The sequence below is a fragment of the Panicum virgatum genome, chromosome 7K (genome assembly GCF_016808335.1).
Source record: "Panicum virgatum strain AP13 chromosome 7K, P.virgatum_v5, whole genome shotgun sequence".
In the NCBI taxonomy this organism is placed as follows: Eukaryota; Viridiplantae; Streptophyta; class Magnoliopsida; order Poales; family Poaceae; genus Panicum; species Panicum virgatum.
Genome location: NC_053142.1, coordinates 34,439,663 through 34,465,839, shown reverse-complemented (window position 1 = coordinate 34,465,839; position 26,177 = coordinate 34,439,663). Strand labels below are relative to the sequence as shown.

The 26,177-nt window shown below is 50.2% G+C and overlaps 3 protein-coding genes and 1 pseudogene across 3 annotated transcripts; 1 reads left to right on the top strand and 3 right to left on the bottom strand.

The window, feature by feature from the left end:
- Positions 1–413: 413 nt before the first annotated feature.
- On the bottom strand, positions 414–6,375 carry LOC120641180. The gene is made up of 5 exons (XM_039917177.1): positions 5,723–6,375; positions 5,502–5,573; positions 5,346–5,413; positions 5,065–5,258; positions 414–674 (listed from the first exon to the last, which is right to left on the bottom strand). The coding sequence occupies exons 1-5, from the start codon at positions 5,911–5,913 to the stop codon at positions 585–587; spliced, it is 615 nt and encodes a 204-aa protein (XP_039773111.1). The 5' UTR covers positions 5,914–6,375; the 3' UTR covers positions 414–584.
- Positions 6,376–7,214: 839 nt separating this feature from the next.
- On the bottom strand, positions 7,215–10,563 carry LOC120641179. The gene is made up of 7 exons (XM_039917176.1): positions 10,248–10,563; positions 9,934–10,075; positions 9,597–9,698; positions 9,281–9,396; positions 8,632–8,897; positions 8,457–8,547; positions 7,215–8,381 (listed from the first exon to the last, which is right to left on the bottom strand). The coding sequence occupies exons 1-7, from the start codon at positions 10,359–10,361 to the stop codon at positions 8,013–8,015; spliced, it is 1,200 nt and encodes a 399-aa protein (XP_039773110.1). The 5' UTR covers positions 10,362–10,563; the 3' UTR covers positions 7,215–8,012.
- A 582-nt stretch (positions 10,564–11,145) lies between these two features.
- On the top strand, positions 11,146–13,008 carry LOC120641178 (E3 ubiquitin-protein ligase Os04g0590900-like). The gene has a single exon (XM_039917174.1). The coding sequence runs from the start codon at positions 11,446–11,448 to the stop codon at positions 12,670–12,672; it is 1,227 nt and encodes a 408-aa protein (XP_039773108.1). The 5' UTR covers positions 11,146–11,445; the 3' UTR covers positions 12,673–13,008.
- Positions 13,009–23,850: 10,842 nt separating this feature from the next.
- On the bottom strand, positions 23,851–24,557 carry LOC120640166 (annotated as a pseudogene).
- Positions 24,558–26,177: the final 1,620 nt, after the last annotated feature.

Sequence of the window (26,177 nt, the reverse complement as noted above, 5' to 3'; positions counted from 1 at the left end):
TTTAGAAGTTCACTGTTCTGGAAACTAAAAAGAAAATAATTTTTTGCCTGGTAGTTGTGGACTTATTCTGCAAGTTTGGCCCAACAACAAAAGGCTTGGTAGTGTGGAGGGCCTAACCGACCGTACATCATTTGTGAATTGTGAGGTTCAGGGCATCATGCTTGGAGGGAAAAGTGAACAGCATTTTTACCAATTTACCATTTCACTTTAATGACAGCGCATGCAATAATTACTTGTCGCGAAAGTTCATAAGTGGCGACCAAACTGGCTTTCTTGTGGTTCGTAGATAAAGTCAGCGACTGTACAATGACTAATTGTAGAAAACATCGGATGAGGTAAGCGGCCGGGCGGGGCGATGACATGTGGGGGCGTGACATTTTTCCCCTCCCTAGCTCTGTTGGGAACATATCTGGTAGTCCAGATTAAAGTTTGTATGATTTATATGAAAAGAATTTATTTACACTTGATATGTTTCCCTGCTTACCGCCAAACTAGTGTATATATACTTGCTTCTTTTTTGAAACGAAAGAAGCATAAGTAAACAAGAAGGAAAAGTGTGTGTGCTTCTTTATTTTCATGCCGACTTATTTATTTCTCTCCGCCTCTTCCTCCTTGACGACCTTGTCAATTAAAGGATCGACTATTGAGTCTACCTCTTTCTTTATCTCATCAACCTGCGCAATGCAAGCGAGGTAAGTTAACATCACCATTTGTCCGGTAATCTCAGGTAGATGCATCGAATGAGTAAAGTTTACCGTTTACTTATTCCACTTGTCCATCACAATCCGCAACTAGCTAGCGCTTAATTAAAATGCAAGCCACTAGCTATCACAAACCCACGCAGCTATATATAGTACACATCAGCAAGTATCTCCAGCTACGAGACATATGTACCAAATACATCAAAGAACAGCAGGTAGTACTAACTTGCAAGATTGTACGGTGAGCATCACGGCAATATAATGGCAACATCAGCACCTGCTGTAATAGGAAGGACGTGCGCTAATAATGGCCTATTTAATTAGTTGACGACCACACTTTACTACACCTCACATTGGTAAAGGTGGTAAGTAACACCTTCTGGGGAAGCAAATTTTATTTCTTCATTTTTTCCGAAAAGGGGAAATTTATTGATTTCAAGTAACATTACATCAAGGTGATATAACAATACTTGAAAGAAATTTCCGACCTATGCCTAAAGAGCATACAATCTTATAAAAAAGAGAGAGCAAACACTCTATGACTATCGGTAGACTAGATCACCATCCATGTGCTTGGGTGAAAAACTCCTTGACCATTTACGCCAATTGTTGAGCTGCCTTAAGTTGTTTTAAAAAAAAAACTACAAAAAGTTTGGCGAGACAAAGAATTGGTGATAGGCAGAACACATGCCTTACACGCTATTCAATTCAGCATAGAAACACTTTAATTTGCTTTTATGCAAACTAACTAAAATGAGCTTATCGTACCCACCCATTCCACTTGCCTCGCGAAGTATCATAGCCAAGAGCCTCATTTCCCGTATTTTAATAAATTGTCATAAGAGTAAGTATTATAGGAGGCTGTAAGTTAGCTGAATCCTAAGTGGAAAAGAGAGAAAAAAAATAGGCGTTCTGCTATCCGCCGGCTCAAGCGGACCGTTTGGCCTCTGCTCGGGGGCTCGGACAGACCCAGCCGCCTGCTTGCCGCCTGCTGCGGGCGCTGGCGCACAGCTGCGCATGCAGCCAGCAAGCCGGCTGGGTTATTACCCATGCCCTAAGAACCCGGTGCTTAACACGTGCACGTCACGTCGCTAGGCAGACTAGCACCTAGGAGTACTTATCATAGATTTAATTGTTGGTGTTGCATTCATGCTGGTACATTAATTTATTTGTTTGAGTGCTAGTTGTGAATTCAAATTTGAATTTGAATTCACCTAGTTGTGTGTTAGTTTGAATTAGAAATAGAAAATGAAAAGAAATAGAGGAAGAAATAGAAAGGGAACCAACCCAAAACCCACACTGACCCGGCCCAAGAACCCCACCGGCCCAGTCCTTCCCTCTCCCACCTCCCTCACTCGCGCGGGCCCAGTCCGCTCTCCCCGCTCGGCCCGCACCCGGCAGCCCGAGCCGGCCCAGCAACCGTGCTCGCCCAGCGCAGGCCGCCCGCGCGTCACCCGTCCCCTCCCGCGACGCTGACAGCCTGGGCCCCACTTGTCGGCGCCACTCTCCCGCAGACCGCGCGCCCCGTCGCTCTCGCTGCCAACCAGGCCCCACCCGTTATCCCCCACCTTCTTCCCCGGCGAGCTAACAGAGCCGAGATTTCCGCCGTGACGCTCGCCCACGTGCCCAATGGCACGGACGCCCAGGACCCCGGCCCCTTCCTTAAATCGCACCTCCGTGACCCCCTGCGCCCCATCACCCAGCCCATCGCCGCCCAAACCCTAACTCCGCCGCGCAGACCCCCCCTGCGCCGCCGTGCACCGGCCACGCCACCGCACCCCAGGTCCTACCGACCGCCGCATTAGCTTCGCCTCGGCCCCAGGAAACTTCCTAAGCCGGCCACGCTCTAGTTCCTGGACTACATCGGCCGAATTTGAGCCGGACGCCGTCTCGGGTAAGGTTGTCCGCCGCCGCGATTTCACGTCGCCGACGCGTCTCCGGCCCGCCTGATCCTCTTGGCCTCATCGCAGGGACCTCGCACGCCGATCCACAGGACCAGGAAGGCCGAAGTCGCACACCTGCGACCCGTCCGCGACCACCACGCCACCGCCGCCGCCGGAGTTCGTCGCCGACCGCCTGCGCTACAGCCCCGGCCGCCTCGACCCCTCGGTGAGCTGCGCCCCGACCCCCTCTTGCTTCTGCGCTAGTTCCCGTAGCCAAGGCGCACCGTAGGAGCCGGAATACGCCAGCACCGGCGAGCCCTGCGCCGCCGAGCCGCCATCTCCGACGAGCGTCACGCTCGGAGCCCCGAACCACCTCCCCATCGCCACCGGTGCTTTACGCATGCCGTGTAGATGCCTCCCGACCCAGACCCCGTTCGAATCCTCCCGGGAAGACCGAGTTCGATCTTCTTCGGCGCAGCGCCGCCGCGGGAGCATGTCTCCGGCGAGCCGCGCCGCCGTCCGCGCCCGCATCGCTCCTGAGCCGCCCGATTCAATTCTAACGGGCAAGATTAGATCCACACCCGAGCCGCTTTGAGCCACTAGATCTAGATCCAGCGGTCCTCATCGCTAGATACCGGTTCGCCCTCGTAGTTTTGCTAAAGAGCCCTTAAGTTTTACGGAAATCAACCCGCGGTCCAGCTTTATTCAAAACTATTTGCAGATCTGCCCAGAACTTTGCATGTACCCCCCTGAGTTTCTTTAAAATAGAACCCGCCGTCCTGATGAGGCCTTTTTGCACGTCAGACCCTAGAACTTTCCAGTTTTTGCACATAAACCCCTGGTTTTTGCACAGAACCCTCTGGAACTCCAGTTTTCTTACAAATAGGTCCCTGGATCTTGTTTTTAGCCTAGATTATGCGTATTAGCTCCGTTTTAGGCGTTCTTTATGTCCACGCGATCGTTGTAACGCGTAGAATAGTTTTAGACTAGTTTAGTGTGCTGTTTGTATGTATTGATGTACTGTTTCTTAGTTTATGCTATTATTTGCATGTATGTTTATGTGGTGTATTGTTTTTGGCCATGTGTTCGTGAGTAGACGTTGATTCATCTGAGGAGCCCCAGTACCATTACCCGGAGCAGCCGTCTTCCGACCAGTTTGAGCAGCAGCAGGAGCAGTACGAGGAAGGCAAGTATAACATGAACAACCTATCACTTTTAAATACATTTTCATACTGCATTTTAATACTGTATGCCTATAAGGATTTCCTAGCCACTTTATATCCTTTATATATACCTTTGGGTTGCATTTTGGTTAGTTGTGCTAGGTGCCGCGCTATAACACACTTGGTCCTTTTTAATTAATTTGATTAATGGTTTATGCAACTTAATTCTGGGAGTGTCCCTCTGTGCTTCGTGCTTGGGTGGCTCACGTCTCGTTAAAATATGTTTTGTTAGAAACATGGTTTAGGGGGCCAGCACGGTGCTTAGTGGCTACCGAACATGAGCAAAGAACAGCAGTTAGGCCCCGTTTGGCAGGGCTCCGCGGACGGCTCCAAAACCGGCTTCGTCCAGAGCCCTGCCAAACGGTGCTTCACCCGCGGCTCCGGCTCTGGAACGCTTCTGGAGCCCCGCGTTTCCCGCTCGTTTCCCGCTCACTGGAGCGCTTCAGGGGAGGTGGAGCCACGTTTTCGTGGCTCCGCCCGGCTCCGCCTCACTTTTTTCCAACGATACCCCCGGTAATCGCGGCGGCCGAGATAGAGAGAGGAGGCGGACGGAGGTGCCGACAGCGGCCTGGACGGGGCGGGGTGGGCGGAGGCCGCGGGAGCACAGCGCGCGGCCGGGGTGGGGCGGAGGCGGCCGGGGTCGGAGCGCGCGGCCTGGGCGGGGCGGACGACGGCCACCGGAGGGGCGCAACCCGTGGGGAGGAGGGCGGCCGGCGGGGAGCAGGGAGCTTGCGGCGCCGGTGGAGGGAGCTCACGGCACTGGAGGGAGTGCGCGCCGGCGGGGAGGGGGGAGGCCGGCGGCGCCAGGGAAGAGGGAGGCCGGCGGGGAGGAGGAAACGGGCTAGGCGCAGGCGTAGGGAATGAATGGATAAGGAGGAGAGGAGGGGGAAAAAGAAAAGAGGCGAGAAAAAAGAAAATGAGAGGAGAAAATGAGAAGGGAAAAAGAAAAAATAGATAAAAAAATATATTGAAGAGTAATTTAGACATTTCACAACGTCAATTCAACATGTAAAGCCGTTTTGCCAAACGTTTTTCAAAACGGCTTCAGCTCCATCAAAAAAGCCGCTCCACCAAAAAAGCCAGAGCCGGAGCCGTTTTCAGAGGAGTCGGAGCCCTGGCAAACAGACCCAAGTAACACAACTTGCAAGACTGTAACATGAGCTTTAAGTCGTACGTCTAGCGACATCACCTGCTGCCGTAGTCGAAGCCTATAGCGTAGTACTCACGTAGCAATAGAGGTTGCGTAATTAAACTAACCTTGTGGATCAGGGCCTCGGCTTTCTCGGCGTCTTCCTCGATCGCATCCGTGACCGTCTTAATCCTCGAGGCCGCCTCCTTGAGGTTTTCGTTGCCGGGGAACGCGCCCGCGACCTCGCCGGCGACCTTCTCCGTCGCCTCCGCCACCGTGTCGACCACCTCGATCGCCACCTCTGCCGTCTTCTCTATCTTATCTGTCGCCGCCAAAAGTTGCGATCGAAATGAACTGCATGGTAACTAAGATGATTTCACGAACGGTGAATGTACGGCCTCGATTTTACCTTCCAATGTTCTGAACCTTCTGTAAATCGGTATCGCAACTATGACAGCACCAACCACCCACTTGGCCCTGAGAAGCGGGAAAGAAATGGATCAAACAAAAGTTTGGAAAGATCAGAAAGATGAACGAGCAACGCATGTGTCTGTTCTTCACTCACCATGATGGCATGCTGGGTATTGGGAGATTTCCTCCTGACGGATTTGCTGGGCCTGGTCCCACTGCTGCAATTCTGAACCAAAATAGGTGAAGCTTTATACACAGAGCCTTTGTGCAGTAGCTGCATGAAACTTGATGTGCATGCCAAGATACAAGCTACTACTAAAACGTAAAGGTTGGAAAAGAGGAGATTTAACTAAGACAAGAGATCGATGAACTTACCGCGTAGTCGTTCCTTTGAATGGGAAGGCACTGTTCATGCCTGAAGAATTCATCGTCAAGGCGATAAGGCCTCGGCGGCGATGGCACGAGGAGGAGGAGATCGCTGGATTCCCGAGGCGGCGAGGAGAAACCTTAGAGGTGTGAGGTGCCAAGCCTCCGGAAGTAACAGAGGAACTCATCAGCGCGGCCATTGGATTTAAAGGAACAAACAACCTTAAGGTTTCTTCTACGTCGAAGCTACTCTCTTGTGATTATCTAACAAGGTTGTTGCTTGGGGCAATCTGCTTGTGTTGCTGTCTTCTGCGTAGTCCTTGCCGCGAAATCTATGATTCTGTGTGTGAGGCCAGTAGCAGTATATAAAAGGAGGACGTGGCCATTGCTTTGTACAGAGTGCGAAGATATAGCAACCTTGACTGGTAGCTTGCTTGTAATTGTAAAGATGAGGTTGACTTTGAGAAGAGGTTGAACTTGAACAAAACTTTTACAGTATTTCTGACTCAAAATCAGCCGGGTCCTTCCCTTTCCATCTAAAATACAGTAGTTGTGTTTCCTTTCAAAACCATCAGAAATGAAAACCTAGATTTTTCAGAGAAATATTTAAGCTGAAAGCATGGTTAAAAAATCATCCACAATGAAAAGAAAGAATTTCCAGAGGAAAGTTTAAGCTGAAATATAACAATTATGAACAATATATGATGAAGCAATTTAAGATTCAAGAGTGACCAAAACACGAAGTAGAATAGGCAGTAGAGCAAAATTTCTGGCAATTAAAAACCTCCTCTCAATTCTTAACCGAAATGGATGCCTGCTTCTGCATTTGTTAATGTAGCTTTTATAAAAAACTGTGATCTAAAAACAAGATTGAAATTCCATGGATATGTGATTGAAGCATGCTAAGTTAATGGCAATAAAGGGTATAACGGGAATGAAAAGTACATGCTTCTGTCATAAAAGTTTGAATCCCCCAAGGTAGATTAAAATGTTTGAGGAACGAATCATCATGTCAGTTGAGCACATACTGACATCGCTCGAATGAAAAGCTCTGTCAAATTGTCAACAGATATTTCAACCACTCTGATCTGCCCGATTCTCAGTGTTTCTGCCGTCCCGCTGCGCGTCTCTCTTGCGTGTGGGTAAGCGCGAGTGCAGGGAGCAGACAGATCTGTTCTGCTGTGTGGTTCTTCTTGCATGTGTGTGGTGTGGATGAGTAGGACCAGCCGTCCCCATGGCTCCATCACCGACCACACCATGCCCGGCGGCGGCGAGCAGTGCCCTGTGCGTCGATTGCTTGTGTACGCCTGAACGTAATTGTATGTGCCACTGCCATTATCGCATCATAGTTGTTTGGTTTGCTACAGTGTTAAAACAAAAACAGAGTTCCATCAGATGCAGGTAGATGGTTGCCAAAAACTCAGAAAGCACGCTCCTGTGCAGCGGCCTGGAAACTAAGATAGGAAATTGTAGCAAGATGAAGAATACAGTACGCACAAGCTTGAAACAAAAGATAGGAGCATGTTGGATGATGAAGTATACAGTATACCTACTAATCAGTAAAAGTCAGCAATAGACCTAGCCAACTCGAACCCCCCATCGAAGTGTAAGCACAGAGTAACAAATAAACATGTTGATTTAGCACAAATGACACCTCATCACCATTATTGGTCGAGTACAAACCTTCATCTCAAGCTACTAACAAAAATCCTTCAACGACCACAATCTACCTGCTACTCAGTGCTGGACAAGCCTATTCAGTTTAAGGATAGTGCTGCTGGCTACAGCTAACCATGGTAACCACAGGGAAGGATGCTATTGAAGTAACAATGATGTCATCTGAGCAACCTTCTTTTGTGAGTTGGAAATCAGAATTTTCTGGCAGACACTGTAGCATCGAAATAATCTACTTTCTGCTTCTGAAAAAAACTTTCTGATCCAGGTTCAGATCTTCACCATCATAATCCTGCACCACTCTTTTCTTCTATGCAACTTTCTGACTTCATGTTTCCCTTAGTATTTGTGAAATGGGTTTGAGCCAGCACCATCATTAGCATTAAACAGCCCAGAGCCCAGGTACAGTTTCAACCAAATTGAATCATGTTCCTGCTGATTCCAAGACTGATGTCCTGCCAGCCTAACAAAGTAACAATATTGCAGCACACAACAGTGAATCAGCTAGAGATCATCGATTGAAAGAGCAAGTAACTTTTCTTGGTAAAGGTCCATGTTGTTTTTCTAGGTGAAAAAGAAAGAATCTGATCAAACTGAACCATGTCTTATGAAAAAAATTGACATCTCATGGTATTGGCATTGTCAAGGAAACCAACTCAAAACGGCCATCCTCGACATTCTTCTCAGGGTTGACCAAAATCTGGAAGCAGAACGGACTATTGCTGCCTTGGTTCAATAGACATTTGATCATAATAAGCCAGACTTGATGGAAATTAGGCTTTTGTTCAGTTTTTCTCCTTTTTGCTATCTCTTTGCTGCCACCGCCATCTATTATACCAGGAGCGCTTAAGTTACCTGACTCAGAGGTTTCTAACAGCATGTGGCTCTTGTAGCATTCAGATACATCATCTGCAATGATATTGGCAAATAAGATCTCCGCTGCTTTGTTCCTTACAAGCAAAGGAACTTGTCCAGATTGGTCATAGACATATATCTGCATATGACCATAACATAGTTTTAGAAAGCTGTTCAACTACACAAGAAAATTTCAGGCTGAAGGATGTCTTACCATAAATGGTTTGTATATCTGACCAGGAACATGGAGATACTTTGGGTTATTCGGACAATCTATGGTAGATAAGTTTTCCCCATGAAGGTTTCTGCATAGATATTCATTACATTACACAAGAGCAATATAATTCTTGCTGTATAAGAAGATGGCAGCATGATAATAAGGTGCCTACTTGTGATATAGAGGTGAACCGCATAGCTTGCAGCCAGCAGTAATGAAATCTCTGACAATTTCATTGCGCTCTTTCAAAGAATGTTTGTCGATAACTGACAAGTGCCCCAAGTGGGAGGTCGGCGAAGTCGCTGGAACCATCTTGGAGATGCATGCATAAACATTCAGATAACATAATTTTCTCTGAGAGAATAGTTTGGATATAGACAACAAGTCTGGTGATTCCTTCTCTTTTGCTTCTTTCCAGTTCTTCGATATCACCTGCAACTGCAGCATAACACAAGAGTAAACTATGAGTAAGTAGCTTTGATGCTGTATGGTACTGACTACTGAGTAGACATATTGACCATAATAGTCAACTCTGTTCATACTCAATTGGGAACTTATCTACTAAGAATCAGTGATGCCCTGAAGTTGTGGTTGAATTTTTAATTAGTAATCATTGTAATTACAAGGTGAGATGATGTAAAACATGAAAACCAATGGAAAACACTAGTATTTCCAAATCTATAAACAAGTTAATGTCGATGATGGAAACTCAACAGTTGAGCGCCTAGGTGAAAATGGAAGAGTAGGTTCCAAGAAGATTTAGGTGTGCAATTTGACACTATCACACAGTTAAAATTGAGGATCGTTTCAGCATATCTTACCTGTTGACGACTTTCGCCAAGAGCACATTTAGTGTGGAGCGTCCATTCTGCCACTCTTCTTAGCTTTGATTTTGTAGCGTCCCCCACTTCACAACTGGTTATTAGTTCACCTATCCCTGCATAAGAGTAATTTGCTAAGTTACAAACCAGAATGCTGGACAGCTGGAGATATTTTTCATTAAGTATATTTATCTGCTGAGGAACTCTTAAAAAGGAATAACAGCGAACGCTTGATATCAAGTCGCCCCATAGTTTGGATGAATTAACATTGTGCTAACTTCCAGCGCAGAGCCAAACCATCTGCAACTCTATATACCTTCAGGGTTCGTCAAGTCTTTAGAGTTGAACAGTACTTGTACCGCAGATATCTGAGAAGCTCTTCCCTCCAGGCCATTTCTAAACTCCACTATCTTAATATCTGAAACAAGATAATCAGAGGCTACCAATAAGAAGCGGAGGCTCACAGAAGTATTGGCACGCACAAAGAGTAGACGAATTCACAAAGCGCATATTGAAATCTGAAATAAAAAGGGGATCAATCTCAGGGTGTTCCTAGTTGCATCCTATTGACGCACTGAAGCTTTTTCAAAAGAAATGAAAATGTTCTACATGTAAATGTGGCAATGTGCATAACAGATGATCATGATCCTTACTCTGCATCAGTAAGATGTCGCCGGCGATTATGCCCGAACTCTGCTTGGACGACCACAGAGAGACACAGAAGCTGGACCGCGAGTCGTCGCCGACTTCAACGATGGTCTTCTGGTACGTCCTCCCGGTCGCAGCGTTTAGTTCCTAGGAACGGAGAGAAATGAGAGCGCCCCTCAGTATGCGTTCGTATGTATACACACCACACCACACCACACCACACCAGTACAGGCGAACTGCAACACCCATCACTCGAATGCTGCTGCTGCACCCTCCCCAAACACACCGTAGCAGAGGCGGATGTGGGGTTGCGGATTACCTGGTGGGGAAGGACGCGGCGTACGGCCGCGAGAAGCTGCACGAATCCGCCGACATGGCCGGCGGCCGCCGAGAGGTCGATCAGCGGCCCGTACCAGCTGACAGCTGCCGCCATGGTGCCGCCGCCGCCCCGGGGACTAGGGCGCGGGACTGAGATGTACCGGAGACGGGGTGATGCAACCCATCCGCGGGCTACGCCTGTGCGCGGGCGATCGGAGAGGAGAAGGCGAGCGCGGGGCTGCGGCTGCGAGCCTGCGCCTTGGCGTGGTGAGGTGCCGCTCCACGCTGCCGCCGCCACCGGGCACCGCCTGGATGGGGGTTTTTTTTTTTTTGAGTTACCGCCTGGATGGGTTAGCGTAAGGCCAAGACGGGAGTGGTGGGCTCGAGGGTGGATCCGGCTACTGTTCCGGCCGGCAGACGCAGGATTGTGGGCCCAGCCGCAGGACGGGAAAGGAAAACTGGGCCGCCCAACGAGGCTTTCCTGTTGACTTGAGGCAACTGGACCACGGAGGAAGTTGGCGAGCCCACTCGGCGCCTGCAATGATGCAACGGTGGAGTGGAGCACCGAACGCGGAACACGAACGCCATCCCGCAGCCGCTGCTTTTGGGTTTCGATTGGATGGCCACAACCACAACTTGGCCAGGCCAGTGTGCTTTGAAGCCGTCAAGGGGCGAAAGTCCTCCGACGAGGCGACGAACCCCAAGTCCCCATCCCATCCCATCGCAGCGTGCCTCACGCCACGCCAGCGCCACCCCCTTCCGGTTCAAAAGAAGATTAGACGGGGAGTGAAAGCAAGGTTTATCCACGAGAAAAGCTTTTGCTCCATGCCAATTGCCAACAGTGACAGGCCAATGGCCGCCGCCGGGCCAGTTTTTCCACGCGCCCAGTCAAACTGTCCAGGTCGGCCACCAAACCAACCAGCCCCAGCGCGGCCGCCCGGCCGGGCACAGCGGGCAGGCCAAGCCAAAGCCTCCCCCAGTCCACGCACCGGAACCGCCGTGCCGTGGTGCCCCCGTCCGGCCGCCCGCGCACTAGCGTAAAGAAACCGCGCCCCGCACGCATTCCCGCGAACCTTCCGAGCACTTTCCCCTCCGCCTCCCCCACCAGCCACAGCCAGCCCGGCGGATCCGTGCGTCTCCATCTCCGCCTCCGCCAGCAGCAGATGCCGCGGCCGATCTGACGCGGCCGATCCCCGGCGATGAGGCCTCGCCGAGGCCGGGTCCTCTTCCCGGACTCGGACTCGGGCCCGGGCGACGGGGACTGCTACGAGGGGTACGGCTGCGCGCCGCCACCGACGGTTCCCAGCACCCCCTCCACCGGCCCGGCCTCTTCCCCGGCGCCGGCGTCCTCTCCGACCCCAGCGTGCCCCCCGCTCGCCTCCCCGCCGTCGCCTTCTCCCGCGCACAGCGGCCGGAGGAACCAGGGAGGAGGGATGCAGGGGTACGGGCCCCCGCCGCCCGGCTTCGGTGGCGGCGGCGGCGGCGACCACCGGTGGCACTACGTCAGGTACGTGCTCATCGCCGCGGGGGTCATCGCCTTTGTCTCGCTCATCCTGCTCGGGGTCTCGGTCGCCGTGCGGCGCCGCCAGGTGCGGCGGCGGCGGCGGCAGGCGCTCCTCGCGCATGCCACCGCCCCGCCGCCGCCGGGGAACGGCGGCGGCGGGGGCGGGGTGGTGCACCACGTCTGGTACATCCGGACCGTGGGGCTGGACGAGGCGGCGATCAACTCCATCGCCGTGACGCCGTACCGCGCCGGGGCGGGGCTCCTGGGCGCGGCCGACTGCTCCGTCTGCCTCGGCGAGTTCCACGACGGCGAGCTCGTGCGCCTGCTGCCCAAGTGCGGCCACGCGTTCCACGTCCCCTGCATCGACACCTGGCTCCGCGCGCACGTCAACTGCCCGCTCTGCCGCTCCGACGTGCTCGACCCCGCCGTCACGGCGGGAGAGGAGACCGGCTCCAACCCCCCAGCTGATCCGGATGCGAACGCCAACGTCCAAGCCGAGCAACGAGCGGCTGCTGCGAGCGACGCAATACCGGATCACGAAGAGGAGAGCAGCGGCCAAGGGGCAGCAGCTTCACCCGCGCAGGAGGACCAGCAAGAACAGCCCAGCTCGCCGGAGCCGCCGCCGCCGCCTCAGCAGCAGCTGTTCCGTCCTCCGCCGCCTCGCAACGTGCGGCGCGCGGCGTCCATGGACGCGGCCATAGCGTCAGCCGCGGCAGAGGCAGACCCCGCGGCACTGGAGCGTTTGCCGGCGGCAGCTCCTGAAGAGGAGCAGATCGGCGCCAGGCGGAAGCGGTGCTGCGCGAAGGCATCGGGTTCCGGCCATCGGAGCAACCTGAGCACCGACAGGCCGGCTGCCGGCGGCGTCCCCAGGTCCTTCTTCTCTCTGCATTCGCGTGCTCGGAGCTCGGTGCTGCCGCTGTGAGCCACGGCGCGGACATCCCCGAGCTAAATTTTTGCTCGCTGCTAATAATGTTGCTCCTGTCGTTGATCCGTGGCGCGATCTGTATTATACTTGTAAAACTTACGATCTCGAAACCGAGGTTACGAGTGAAAGCCCAACACGGTGAATGGAAGTTTGCAATCGAGAGATTGTCCCTAGCCATAATACTGCACAGCTCTGTTCTTCTCGGCAGACTGCAGTATGGATTCAGGAATCGTCTTTGGGTCGTTGGTGATGATCCGATTCTTGTCTTGTTCTCCTTCCAGCGAAATTAAATATAAAGAGGTTAAACCCTAAACAAGTATAAATGTTTGCGACGATCTTTGAGGTTATCCTTTCCCGATCAGTATTGGATCTGAGCGACGATCTTTGATCTGTCCTGAATCACATGAAGACATGCATCTCCACATCTGGCGTGTCTGATCGACTTGAGCGTTCTCCATAGGCACTTGCATTTTGATCTCTCCTGAAAGTACAGGCTGTGCTCAACGGATGCTGCCGAAACGTCGCATTCAGAGATGGGTTTGTAGCCCGGAGCACCTACGCCAGCCACCAGTTCTGTACTGTACTGCTGCAGCTGGCAGCCTGGCAACAACGTCAGGTTTGGCTTTTTAAGGTCTGGGCTTTGTTTAGTTGCAAAATTTAAAATTTTAAAACTATCACATTAAATGAGAATTTTACATGCATAAAATATTAAATTTAGATGAAATAAAAAAACTAATTGCAGAGTTTGCTTATAAATTAAGAGACGATTCTAATGAGCCTAATTAGGCCATAATTAGACATTAAAGCTACAGTAATTGTGAAAGTGCATCCAGGCCCCTAATTGATTTTGGTGATTCTTGACAATCACAATTTAGAATATGATGCTTTTAAAAAGATGTGTGCAGGAATAAATGAAAGAATCAAGATGAAGATGAAAGAAAAGTCCCCAAATTCAAATTTATCGTATGGTGAATTCTATCGGAGATTTAATTCTAATCTTCTGTTTGAAATTGAGTATAGGACCACCATACTATCTAGGGAGACACATTTAATTGATCTAGGTTGTCAAAGTGCTTCATATGAGATAACATTCACGCTTGAGAGACACTTTTTCACACACAAAACACTTGTGCACAAAACTCTCTTCACTGGGTCGGATGATCCGGCCTGCCCAGCCAGTTCGTCTCTGGACAAGGCCGGATGATCCGGCCGTGGTAGTTGGTGTGCGCCTAAATCTCTCTGTCCAAGTCCGGATGATCCGGACCTGAAACTTTGTGAGCGCCTATTTGTCTCTGGACAAAGTCGGATGATCCGAATCTAGGAGTATTCGAGTGTGTTTTAGCCTATTCTGTTATTCACCCGTATGATCCAATGTAATCCCGGATGATCCGGAAACTCCAGAAAACACACATAACGGTCACTTGTGTGGGTGGGAGTATATATACCCCTTCACCTCTCTCATTTACTGCTCTCTGCTCCTCACGACCAACTAAGCCTCTCGAGCATTCATTTCACCACTCTCCTCCATCCAAGAGTTTGTTTCTTGCAAGGATTCACCTAGAGATTGAGAGAGAGTGAGATTTGAGGGTTGAGTTGAGAGCACTTTGTGAGCTTGCACTTGTTCATCTCAAGAAGCACTTGAAGCAACCTTTGATTCGTCGATTCGCGTTTGTTACTCTTGGAGCTTTGCTCCTAGACGGTTAGAGGTGCCGGTGAGCTCCCATTTCTTTGTTGTTGAGTGTGACGGCTCAGGTTTTTAAATAGCCAATTTAGGGTAATTAGAACCAAATCATGCGTCATTAAATAGGAAACCTTGAATTAATGCATGTGTATGCATGAATGTCTATATGTATGTGTGTCTATGTGTGTGTTTGAACCCAAGGGAGAACACTTGAATAACTTTTGAACCGAGTCACGTGTGCATATGAAATTGATTAGGCATCTCATTAACATCATGATAAACCAAAGTTTAGCTGAGGTCAATGGGAGAAAATGAAGTTTTACACATGGAATGACGAGTTCTTCAAATTACAGCTTTTAAACGTTTAAATCATCTTTCAAATCGTAACGAACAGGTATTAAAAATGAATTTTAAACTGTTGCTCAAATGAATTTTTGCCCAAAACCAATGTTATAGGTTTTCGAATGACGAACAACTTTCGTGTTTAAAGTTTTTCGAGTTGCCACACAAAAATGGGAGAAAAATTTGAATTTCGAAGCATTTAGTACCTTTTCACATGTACTCAAGTTTCAAATTTGATATTTCAAACGAAGCCTCAAATGAACTTTTGCCTAAAATGAAAGTTGTAGATCTCGAAATTTTGAGCAAGTTTGGTATTCAAAACTTTTTCATTTGAGGCCATGTAGAAGGAGAAAAACTGAATTTACAAACGACATTTTGGAATTTCGAGTTATTTACGATACCGCCATCACCTTCATCTACTCCTCTGCTCGCGCCGCCGCAGCTTCTCGGCGTCCGCGTCCACGCGTCGCCGGTGTAGCTCGTCACCGCTCAAGTCGTCCCGATCCACTCACGAGCGAAACCCAACTTGGCCTCTCCATTCTCGCTTCTCAGAGCCGGAGCCCGAGCTCCCTCCCCTATTTAGGAGTGCTGCCGTGGCCGCCGTCAGCCGCCTGCTCACGCGAAGCCCCCTCCTCCGCTTTTCCTCGCCCCCAACCGTATTCCCAGCGAGCTTTGTCGGTCCTCACTGGTCTTCCCAAGCCGTTCACCGCCGCCGCGGCACCCCATGGCCGCCGTCGTCCTGCTCCCGCGGAGCTTCCACCTCCGGCCTCCCTTCGCCCAAACTGAGCCCGGGAATCGCTCCACGGCCTCCCCCCTGAAGCTCACCGACCTGACCTCCACCGCCCTACGCCGCCGGAACGCCGCCGCGGCAGTCCAGTTCGCCGGCGGCCGCCCCTCTCCACCGCGAGGCCACCACAGTCCACATCCGCGAGTCCCAAGCCCCTCCAAATGTAGCTCTTGTGCCCCTCTCGCTTTTCCCCAGTGGGGCCCCCATCGCCGGAGCCTCTCCTCGCCGGGAAAAAGCTGCGCCCTCCCTCCTCTGTTCCTCACCCGACCAGGGACCTTCCCTGAGAAGGAGCCAAAAGTCCAGGGGGCCAAGCGCAAAAACGCCATGAACTCAAAACAGCAAACTTTGAAAATTCCTAGAAATTCGTAGAAAAATCAAAAAATACAAATCCAAATGTTTTGGAATCCTCGAAATAATATCTACAACTTTTGTTCCATCCACTTTTGTATTTGACCAATAGTTTTATGTCTATATTAAATATTAGTTTAATACACATTTGTATGTATCTCAAGTTCTACACATTTTGACAAATCTAGCTATAGGTTTCATTAGATCTTGGTTTATGCTTGTGTTAAATAGAATTAAATCCACGGGGTTCTATAATAGTTTTCTTGAGCTGAAATTTTTACGACAGCCTTAACTTTGTTTCTAGATCCTATGGAAAAATATTGGGAATTTTTAGTAATGTATAACTAGTCCTTTTGATTTATTCATGAATAAACTTTGTAAATCGAAAGCCCTAGTTTCCTTCATTATAAAAATCTAATATTTTTACTAGAGCTTAGTTTTCAGTACATGAATATGTCTTTAAAATTTTAGCCATTGAAACTTAGTAGTTTACTCTATAGATTTTTAGTTAGATTTATGCCTATAAAAAGAATCTTAATTCTCATGCTTGCTGTGTAGCTCTTTTAATCTTGAAAATTTTACCACAAGCTCATCTTAAGGAATCCAATCTTCAGTTAAAAGATCGTTACCGGCACTTACATTCCCTAGCCTGGAGAGTTATTTTTGAGTAGAAATGCTTTTTCAGTTCTAATATAAAAGAAAAGCAATACACCCAGCTCTTTTATGAGTTAGTATAGATACAATTGCTACTCTATAAATGACTGCCCAGGAAATATTAATTGACAAGTTTTCCCATACCAACTCACTTTATGTTGGACTACAACTTTATCGTGGAGGAAAAATAATAAAACCTAAATCACTAAACAACTCGGAACTGTGCATTCATACATATGCATTGCTGCATTTTATTTAGGTACGATAGATGTACCACGTGAAGGATGTGATGTTGAAGACGAGCCAGAAGACGGTGAATGGTGGACACGTCTAGAAGATGGACGGATGGATCCCGATGTGCACGACTGAAGGAAGATGCTCGCTGAGCAGTTTTTCTCTAACTAACACTGATCTAGTGTTATTCTTAGACAAGCCCCGGAGCATGTCCTATCTATTTTAAATTTATGCAACTTATTATTGTTTCTATCTACTTGCACATTTAAGTTTACAGGAGTTGCTTGGAACCTTAGCTGCATAATCCTAGGTACCTATGCTTGAACACTAGTATGTGTAGGTCGCTAGATGGCTAGGCTAATGGTTCGGTAGAAGTCGAGTGATTTCCTGTCACTCGCGAGAATTATAGGAGTTGAATGTTTACTACATACTGCAACTATAAGGCTCACGGACGGGGCTGTGGTACTTGTGATACCCCATCTGTTTAGTGAAAATGGATAAGGCCGCAGTGTGTGGTAGTGGTGGTTAAGCTTTTGAACGTACTAACCACATGCCGAGAAATATGGTAATTGGTAAGCTTAAATACTGGATTGCACCGAGGCCGGAACATACCTCCCCACCGTCTTTGAACGTTGTTCTCATGCGGCCACATGCGGGTGCAAGGAGGCTCACGACCCGGTGCCGTACCGTGGCGTGGATTCTTGTAGTCGAGGGCGGTGGGCCTGTTCCGTGCAGCGGGAATTGAAGGGAAAAGTCGCGTGGGCGAAGCGAGATGTCGATCCCCATGCGCGTGTGTTAGGTCTGCCTGGCCAGGTTAACAAATTCGATTCGAATCGTCCGCTTCTCACGGTTTGGAACTGTTTAACCCTTTTGCCACATAGAGTAAGAAGTGAAAGATGATGAGGATGATGAATATGGTTGGTTGGATGATGAAAGATAATTGTTTCCCACCATGTATGCTATTGGATAGATGCTCACCTTGAATGGTTAATTGAACTAGAATTTGGAAGCTAAAACCTGAAATTAAGGATATACTCTTTACTGCTTTTCGGCAAACCAAACCCCTCCAGCCAAAAGCCTTGCTTGTCTAGATAAAGGGCTAAGTATACTCTTAGTCGGGTAAGCCTTGCTGAGTATTAGTATACTCAGCCTTACTTGTGGCTTTGTTTTTCAGGTGGTTCATCGGAGGTTACGGATGACGTCATGTACGGGCTTCATCATGACGTCTGGTTTCGACGCTAGACTATCGTTCGTTTTTCGTCAAACTTGAACTTTGTTGTACTTTTATAAATTCAAACTCGGTTTGTAATAATATTTCAGTTTCATACTCTGTATTGTAAAATTTGCGGGATGTTGCATTCTCTGGACTGCTTTGTCGATCCTGTTTCAAGTGGTTTAATCGGGATTTTACCCGATAGCACTGCCGGATTACTCCGTCTTAAGTGCGTGTTAACCCTGATTATCGTTTTAATGATGGTTAGCGCACTTAAGTCGGATTAATTTAGGCGGGACTGTCACATTGAGCCTCCAGAAGTTTGTACTACCCCCTCTCTTCGTGAGAGCAATAGTAAGTGACTCAATCCTCCTTCGTGATTGATTGAGGGAGACTTGGGGCTAGTGACAGTCCGGCTCTTTGTGAGCATCTCAATAGAGACGTGCTCTTTTGTGAAGTGACTTCGGTAACAAATCTCGTGTCTCCTTTTTACTTTTTGTGCTTCGTATTGTTCTTAAGCTTGTTTTGATCCGATATACTTGTTAGTAGCTTATTTCTTGTGTAGAACATGTTCACAGGCTTAATTTATTCATTTGTCGACTTTGTATTCAAAGGGAATCGTCAAAAGCTAATTAGATTTCAAACCTCGTACATGATTCTTTCCATCTATCGGAAGATCCGACCCTATGCCGGATCATCCAGGCCTGGGAAGGTCGGAAGATCCGACATAAGGCCGGACCATCCGACCCTGACGACTTTCTGTCAAGTTTTTTAGAAAATTTTTTAAATAGGCCTATTCAAACCCCCCGCGCGCTCTAGACCTAGTGTCGATACTTTCAAATTGCTACAGTAAATATGTGAATGACGGATTACTTAGGGTCATTAGATTCGTCTCTTACAGACGAGTTCTGTAATTAGCTTTATGATTAGTCTATGTTTAATACTTCAAATATGAAAATATTCTTTTTCAAAAAATTTTACAGCCTTCATCTAAACGAGGCCCTGGGTTGGTTGCTTTCACATCGAATATTTGGATGTTAATTTGAATATTTAGATACCAACTTAATGTAAAACTAATTGCATAAGTTGCAATTAGGACTCTAGATGAATTTATTAAGTATAATTAATATACAATTAACGGATGGTTACTATAGCACTCAGTGATCAAATTATATTCTAATTAGACTTAATAGATTCGTCTCGTGATTAGATCCCGACTTATGAAATTAGTTTTGTAATAAATTTATATTTAATACTCCTAATTGGTTTGTAAACAAGTTTTGGTCATAAGTCCTGTCACATCGCATATTTAAACACCAATTAGGAGCACTAAATATAGATTTATTATAAATTTGATTTCATAAATCATGACTTAATCACGAGACAAATCTATTAAGCCTAATTAGTCCATAATTTGATCAGTAATGGCTACAATAACCATCTGCTGCATTAATTATATTTAATAGATTCGTTTAGAGCCTTAGGTCGTGTTTGGTTAGAGGTGAGAAAATTTTACAAAAACTTTTTGCAACTTTGATCACTAATTAGATGTATTAAATAAAATCTAATTATAAAAGTATCTCCACAACTATGGTTACTGTACCTAATGAGACCTTTGACCGCATGATTTGAGGATGATTAGAGCATGGTTACTATAGCATTACTGTATATAATCAGCATTACTGTATATAATCATGTATTAATTAGGCTCATTAGATTTTCGCATAGTTGCATCCATCTATAAAAAGGTTTTGTAAATAAATTTTATTTAGTACTCCATGCACACAAAATTCTCTTTTTGTGAAATTAACCAAACATAGCTCCAATTGCAACTTATGCAATTTTTTTATATTAAGTTAACATTCAAACATTCGAAGTGATATCTGAATATTTGATGTGACAGTTACTTAAAAAATCAAACATCGGTATCCGGCACATCGTAAGATCGGAAGCCTGACCAAATCAACTGCCGAGCCGAACAAAATGGGAGGTGCAGCAGCCGGCAGCCTGCAGCCGAAGTTCCTGACTCACATCGGGATCAGGCATCTTTAGATGGCGCAGCAGAAGTTCCTACTATATGTGAGCACATAGCAGCAGCTACCGCGTGCCACCGCTGTGCGTTAGCTGTTAAGGATCTGCAAGATCCGCAGGCCATGGCACTTGGCATGTTCTTCTCGGCGGATCAGTTTTGATCGGCTGCCTAATCCCCCTCTCATCTCAGGTTTAAGTCAGGAGCCTGAATGCCTGATTCCTTGTTGGGTGCGACGTCCACCTCCAGAGCGTTCTGGCCCCTTGGTTTCCCTGCAGTCCGGCCGCTTGGACTTTCACCGGGCCGCGGCACAGAGCTTGGTGAGCACGGTGCCGCCCAAGGACGACCGGACCACATAGTCACAGAGATTCGGGATTGAAGGATGGAGTCGAGAAACAGGACACGGTTCTTGTGATATGTTTTTATAAGATGGGGACAAAAATGATTCTACTTTTCCGAGACAGAAACAGTGTTTTCGAATCGAGGAACGGTACCCTCGAGTCCGATTTCTGTGACTATGGGCCGGACATCCAAACGCGAGGACTGGACGTGTTTGTCATAGATAGCAATGATTCACTCCACTGGTGAAGACAAAACACCCAGGACCGTCTCCACGAATTTAGACCCACGTGCCAAATGCAAAATAGAGCCCTAAATATATATAATAAAACTAAGAAAAACTTAATCCACGAGAGAATATTTTTATTTCTTGTAGACATAGTCCTCAAGGGAATAAATATCTATTTCACAAAATCAAGGAAAATTCAGTCAAATAATGATTTAATTCGAACAACAAATGTACAACTCATGAAGGCACGAGACAAGAATCAACCATCAATTCATGAGCAGATGAGCTCACGTTGCTTACCTCACGATCTTCCCTGCAGATTGCAGATCGGAGTCCTTCTCGTTGCTCCGTCGCTGGTGCTGGTGGCCTATGAGAGTTGAGATGCAGACCCACCGTCATCCAGATGCGTCGCTGCCAGCCGTCAAGACAGGGGGCAGGGACGGGACGTCTTTTGGTCGCGTGCGGCGCTGCACGAGATCCTGTCGCAGAAGGTGGAGGAGAGCGCCAGCTCGGGCTGGGCATTCGGGAGGAACCGACCGATCGGTTCGGTTCCTCGGTTCCCACTGAACTTCGGTTCTTGAATAATAGGTACCGATCGGTTCTTTTTATAGATAGGAACCGAGCAATTTCGGTTTCGGTAAGTTCGGTTCGATTCCGGTACTAACCGAAGGAACCGAAGGCACTGGAGCACTGGGCACTTGGGCAAGGGCTGGCACTGGGGCAGGGGGGCAAGGACGGTCGGAGCTGGACGGAGTACTGGGGCAAGGGTGGCCGGAGTTGGGCGGGGCACTGGGGCAGGGGCGGCCGAAGTTGGGCGGCCGGAGCTGGGCGGAGCAACGGGGCAAGGGTGGTCGGAGTTGGGCGGGGCACTGGGGCAGGGGCGGCCGAAGTTGGGCGGCCGGAGCTGGGCGGAGCAACGGGGCAAGGGCGGCCGGAGCTGGGCGGGGACTGGGGCGGCAAGGGCTACCAAGCCGCGCTGTCGTTGCTCGCCGCCGTGCATGCGAAGGCCGCCCGGGTGACCATCCCGTTGACGCCGCCCCGTTGCCCATCCGCCGCTCGGCGCTCGCCTCGGCGGCCGCACCGCGGCACCCGCACCTCCGACAGCGGCGGCGCATGCCAGGGAGGGGAGAAGGGCGTCGTGGAGGACCGACGGCGGGCACCGGCACGGGTCGGGCGGTCAGCAGCAGCGGGCCTTCGCGGGATCTGTCGATGGCGGGTGCGGGCCGGAGGCGGGGGCTAGAGGACGCATGCAGGGCGGCCGGCGGCGACGCTGCTGGGCGCCAGGGCAGGGGCGGCGGTGCCGCGCAGCCGCTGGGGGAGGGGGTCGCGGGTGAAGTGCTGGGTGCTATTGGGCTTCGTTTAGTTAGGGTTTGGTTGGTAGTTGGCTTGGGCCTTAGCTGGGCTTAATGTTTTAATGGGTTGATTTGCTAACCTGCTCGGTTCTCCGGGTAACCGAACCTAGGAACCGAATTAACCGAGTAATTTCGGTTCCTGAGAAGTAGGAACCGAATTTAGAACCGAAATTCTCGGTTCCGGTTCTTTCGGTTTCGATTCTCGATTACTTCGATTCGGTACTCGGTTCTCGGGAAAATTTGCCCAGTCCGAGCGCCAGCACTGCCGGAGGAGGAGATGAAGAGCCGCCGCTGTTCGTCTTCCTCGTGGAGACGAGCTTGTCGGCGAGGGGTGGGAGGTAAGGGGAGGTCGGGGTTGGAGGTGGGGGCAGCGGCCGCCGGCGAGATCGCCAGCAGCTGGGGCTGTAGAGGGAGGCGAGGATAAGGTCGGGGCGTTGTGGCAGCGGCGGGGGCAAAGAGACAATCGGGGCGTTGTGGCGGTAGCGGGGGCAAGAAGGTCGGAGCGGGAGGCGGCGGTGGCTTATGTGCGGGCGGCACGGCGGCGAGAGCCGTCGACCCGCACGGAGGACGAGGGGGATATCTTCACTGAGCAAAGGGAAATATTTTCTCACCTAAAGTGGCTGGATTTGGGAGCGGAATACTGGATCTACAGTCGACCGGAAGTGGGGCATCTCACAGTCGACTGACCCATCCACGTGGTGGGCCCAACGCTCACATGTTTATCTTCTACCGCGGCAGCAACTCTCCCATTCCCTTTCCCCTTCCTCTCTCTTCCTTTTTCCTTGTCTGGATCTAGCAGTAAAGGCAAAGCTACCAACAATTCTCCGCCGCGCAGCCGCCTCCCGTTCCCAATCCAACCCCCCCACGCCACCGAAAACCCTCCTACATCCGCCGCCGTCGCCATGGGCAGCACCGCCGCCGTCCATGAAGCTGGCGCAGGAGGACTTAAAGCGTGTGGCGGCGCACATGGGCGCCGCCGCCGCCGCCTCGCCACCGCCCGTGAAGCTGACGCAGGAGGACTTGAAGCGCGCGGCGGCGCACCGCGCGGTGGAGTTCGTGGAGCCCGGCATGGCGCTGGGACTCGGCACGGGTTCCACGGCGGCGCACGCGCTGGACCGCCTAGGCGACCTCATCCGTGCGGGCGCGCTCCCGGGCGTGGCGGGCGTGCCCACGGCGAGGGCGCTCGCCGGCAAGGTGCTCCCCCAGGCGCTTGCCTCCGGCGGCAGCCTGGGGGCATTTTTTTAGCTTTTATCTTTTTCTTTTTTTTAATTTTTGGATGCAACAATTTTTTACAAAAATTTTCCCAAACTTTTTTTGTTTTAGATTTGGACGGAAAACTTTTTCTTGAAATTTTTTCTAATTTTTTCTCAAACTTTTCTGTTTCATATGTTTCTCATCAATTTTTTTCAAAAATTTTCTTGAAGGTTCCTCTCTCCCCTAATTTTTCCTTGAAATTTTTTTTCTGCTCTCCAATTTTGTTTCTTGAAAAAATTTTCTGCTCTTCAATTTTCTTTTTTGAAAAATTTGCTGCTGCTCCAAAATTTTTCTTTACAAAATTTCTCAAATTTTTGTGTCTAATTTTTTCCCTCTCCAAAATTTCTCTTACAAAAAATTTCCAAAATCAGAAAATAACAAAAAAAATATTAAAAAAGAAAAAAAAACGGTATGGAGATCGACCGTAGGGAGCCCCTACCTACGGTCAACCGTAAATTAGCGAGACCCATTTGGGAGGGATATGGCTAGGGTTCAGTACATCAGGCCTGTTGCTCGGGAGGCCAGCGTGGCGGCCGGAGGCTGCCTTTTTCTCCCCACTTGTTCCGGCACAATAAACGGGTTACCTCGTGTAAATAAAGTTTGGATAAAGTTAGTTTAAAATATTTTTAAAATTTAAAAAAGGTTATTCTCCAGCAGCAAGAGGTACAGAAGCACACGGTTACACAGTCATGACCCCCACAGCGTTCCTAGTCTCAGCACGACATGATCGATGACAAGGCCAGTGCGGCCGCTACCGCCACAACCACAGGTCCACAGCCGGTGCGACAGCGGCGGCCGCGCCGGACGCCTTCTGGCCCGGCTGCACCTGCGGCGTGTCCTCCGGGCACGACAGGCCCTTGTCGCCCTCGTGGCAGGTGTTGGCGAAGAGTCCCGGCGGGTACTTTCCGTAGAGGTTGATGTAGCTGAACATGGTGGCGGCGCAGTTGGTGGTGACGTCGTTGATGTAGGTGGAGTAGGGGCACGCGAAGTCCTTGAGCGCGCCGCAGCACAGGCTCGGCTGGTACAGCGGGCCCTTGCACCGGCTCGTGATGATCGTGTAGTTGGCGTCCTCAAAGCTCACGGGGCAATCTGCAGCGGGGAATCAACCGTTCGCGGCTGAAGCTCGGAGATCAAACGGCCGGCCGGCACGGATCAAGAAGAGAAGATGGCAGCGCAGTCTCACCTTTCTTGGCCTGCAGCAGGCTCCGGCCGGCGGTGTCGTGCCCGCGCTCCAGCAACGCGTCATCTGCGTCCACGGCGAAACGGCGGTTGCTTTAGTATAGATCAAACCGCGAACCCAGAACCAGACGGGCGATGCCGTAACGGAATGCGACCGACTTGAGATGAGCCCGGCAGCGGCGAAGCCGAGGACGGCGGCGAGCACGGCCGCGCGCAGCGTGATGCCCCTGCGAGGACCCATCGCTGGCCACGCCTCCTCCCCGGAAGGTGTGGCGACGGGCTCGGAGGACGCGACGGGGGGTTAACCGACGCGGCCGTGCGGGAGGCGGAGGGAGGAAGATGCGGAGGCGCGCGGCAAGAGTTTGGCGCCGGCGCGCGCGGGGCACGTCCAAATGGACGCGGAGCGTTTCAAAAATAGCAGGTGTCTTGGACGGTCAGAAATGTTCGTGAAGGAGCTTCTGTACTCCAATGATGTCAGGTGCTGCATGCCTGCATCTACAGAGAAGGTAGCACGGCAAAAGTTGTGTCTTTCTTACAGCCCATGGAGATCAGAGTGCATCAACACAAGGAGGCTACTGGTAGCAACTGAGAAGCCGTTTGGTCATGTGTATCCAGACAACAACATTCGTTATCTTTCACGGCTGATAACAACTAGAGCAGTGGAGGGCAGGGACGGAGCTAGAGAAGAATTGAGAGGGTGCGGCACTTCATAATATATTTATAATATTCAATAAAATATGGTGAAAATTTGAAGATGATAAGAGATTATAAATTTTTTTGGTTGCAACCGCACCCAGAACTTGCAACCTGGCTCCACCCCTGGTTGAGGGGAAGAGTGGGGGGATTCGTGATATATAGTTGTATAATATTCTTAGAAAAGTAAAAGAAAATCAGAGGTATCCCTGGCCATGAACGGAACTGGCTTGGCGAGGCGATGTAGCAACAAGTCTCGGTTTCTCCGTTGAAACCAAACCAAGTAATAACCACTGCAAGTTCTGGCGCCGGAATGGGCTTGTGCCTCCTCCGTTCGTCGCCTCGTTTGGGCCCTTGAATTGGGCCCCCTGGTACTCTTGGGCATGGCGTGGTGGTGGACCAGCGGCTATTTTGGCGCATGTGTGTTTGTGTTTGCCTGCAATCTGGATCACGCTGGTCCGCAACGAACGTGCTGACCTGCCAAGGGCCATCCCTGACCGACGTTAGCGACCGTCCGAGTCTACCGTCAGCCCGGTGCGCCGGTCCGGTTGCTGGCCTCGAACAGTTGAGCTCCCGCCACAAGGCAGCTCGGCCTCGGCGTTCCAGCCTGCGCACCGTACCGGGGGGGGGGGGGGGGGGGGGGGGGGGGCACTGTTTCGAGACCAGCTAGTGCCACTGCCGCCCAGACAAGGACCATGCACGACGAACGCGTGACCGAGGAACTGCCTGCCCTGCGCCGGCCGCTTGCTGCCCGGAACGATGCGTCCACGGCACTCAGCACCTCGCCGGCGGGCAGCAGAACAAAATAGGTGGCTTCGTCGCCGTGCTGGGCTCGTTTCACACGTGGAGTCCGTCGCTACCTGTCTTCCTCTTCAAATAAACAAATCCCTGCGCCGCCGAACCCGCCCCGGCGCCGCTGCCAAGAGACCCAACTGTCCTGGTCGTGGCGACGTCTCGTCGGCGGCTCAGCGCAGGCGCAGCCCGTCGCCACTACGCGACGCGGCGCCTTTGAAAATGGCGCGACGGCCACCCCTTATCCTCCCTCATTTCTTCGCCGTTTCTTTACGCCGGTCGCCGCTCAGTACACGAACCTTCCCCGTTGTCTATAGTGCTTTATACCCTGTGCCCCGAATTCTCTTTCTTTCTTTTTATCCCCCGCATGGATCAA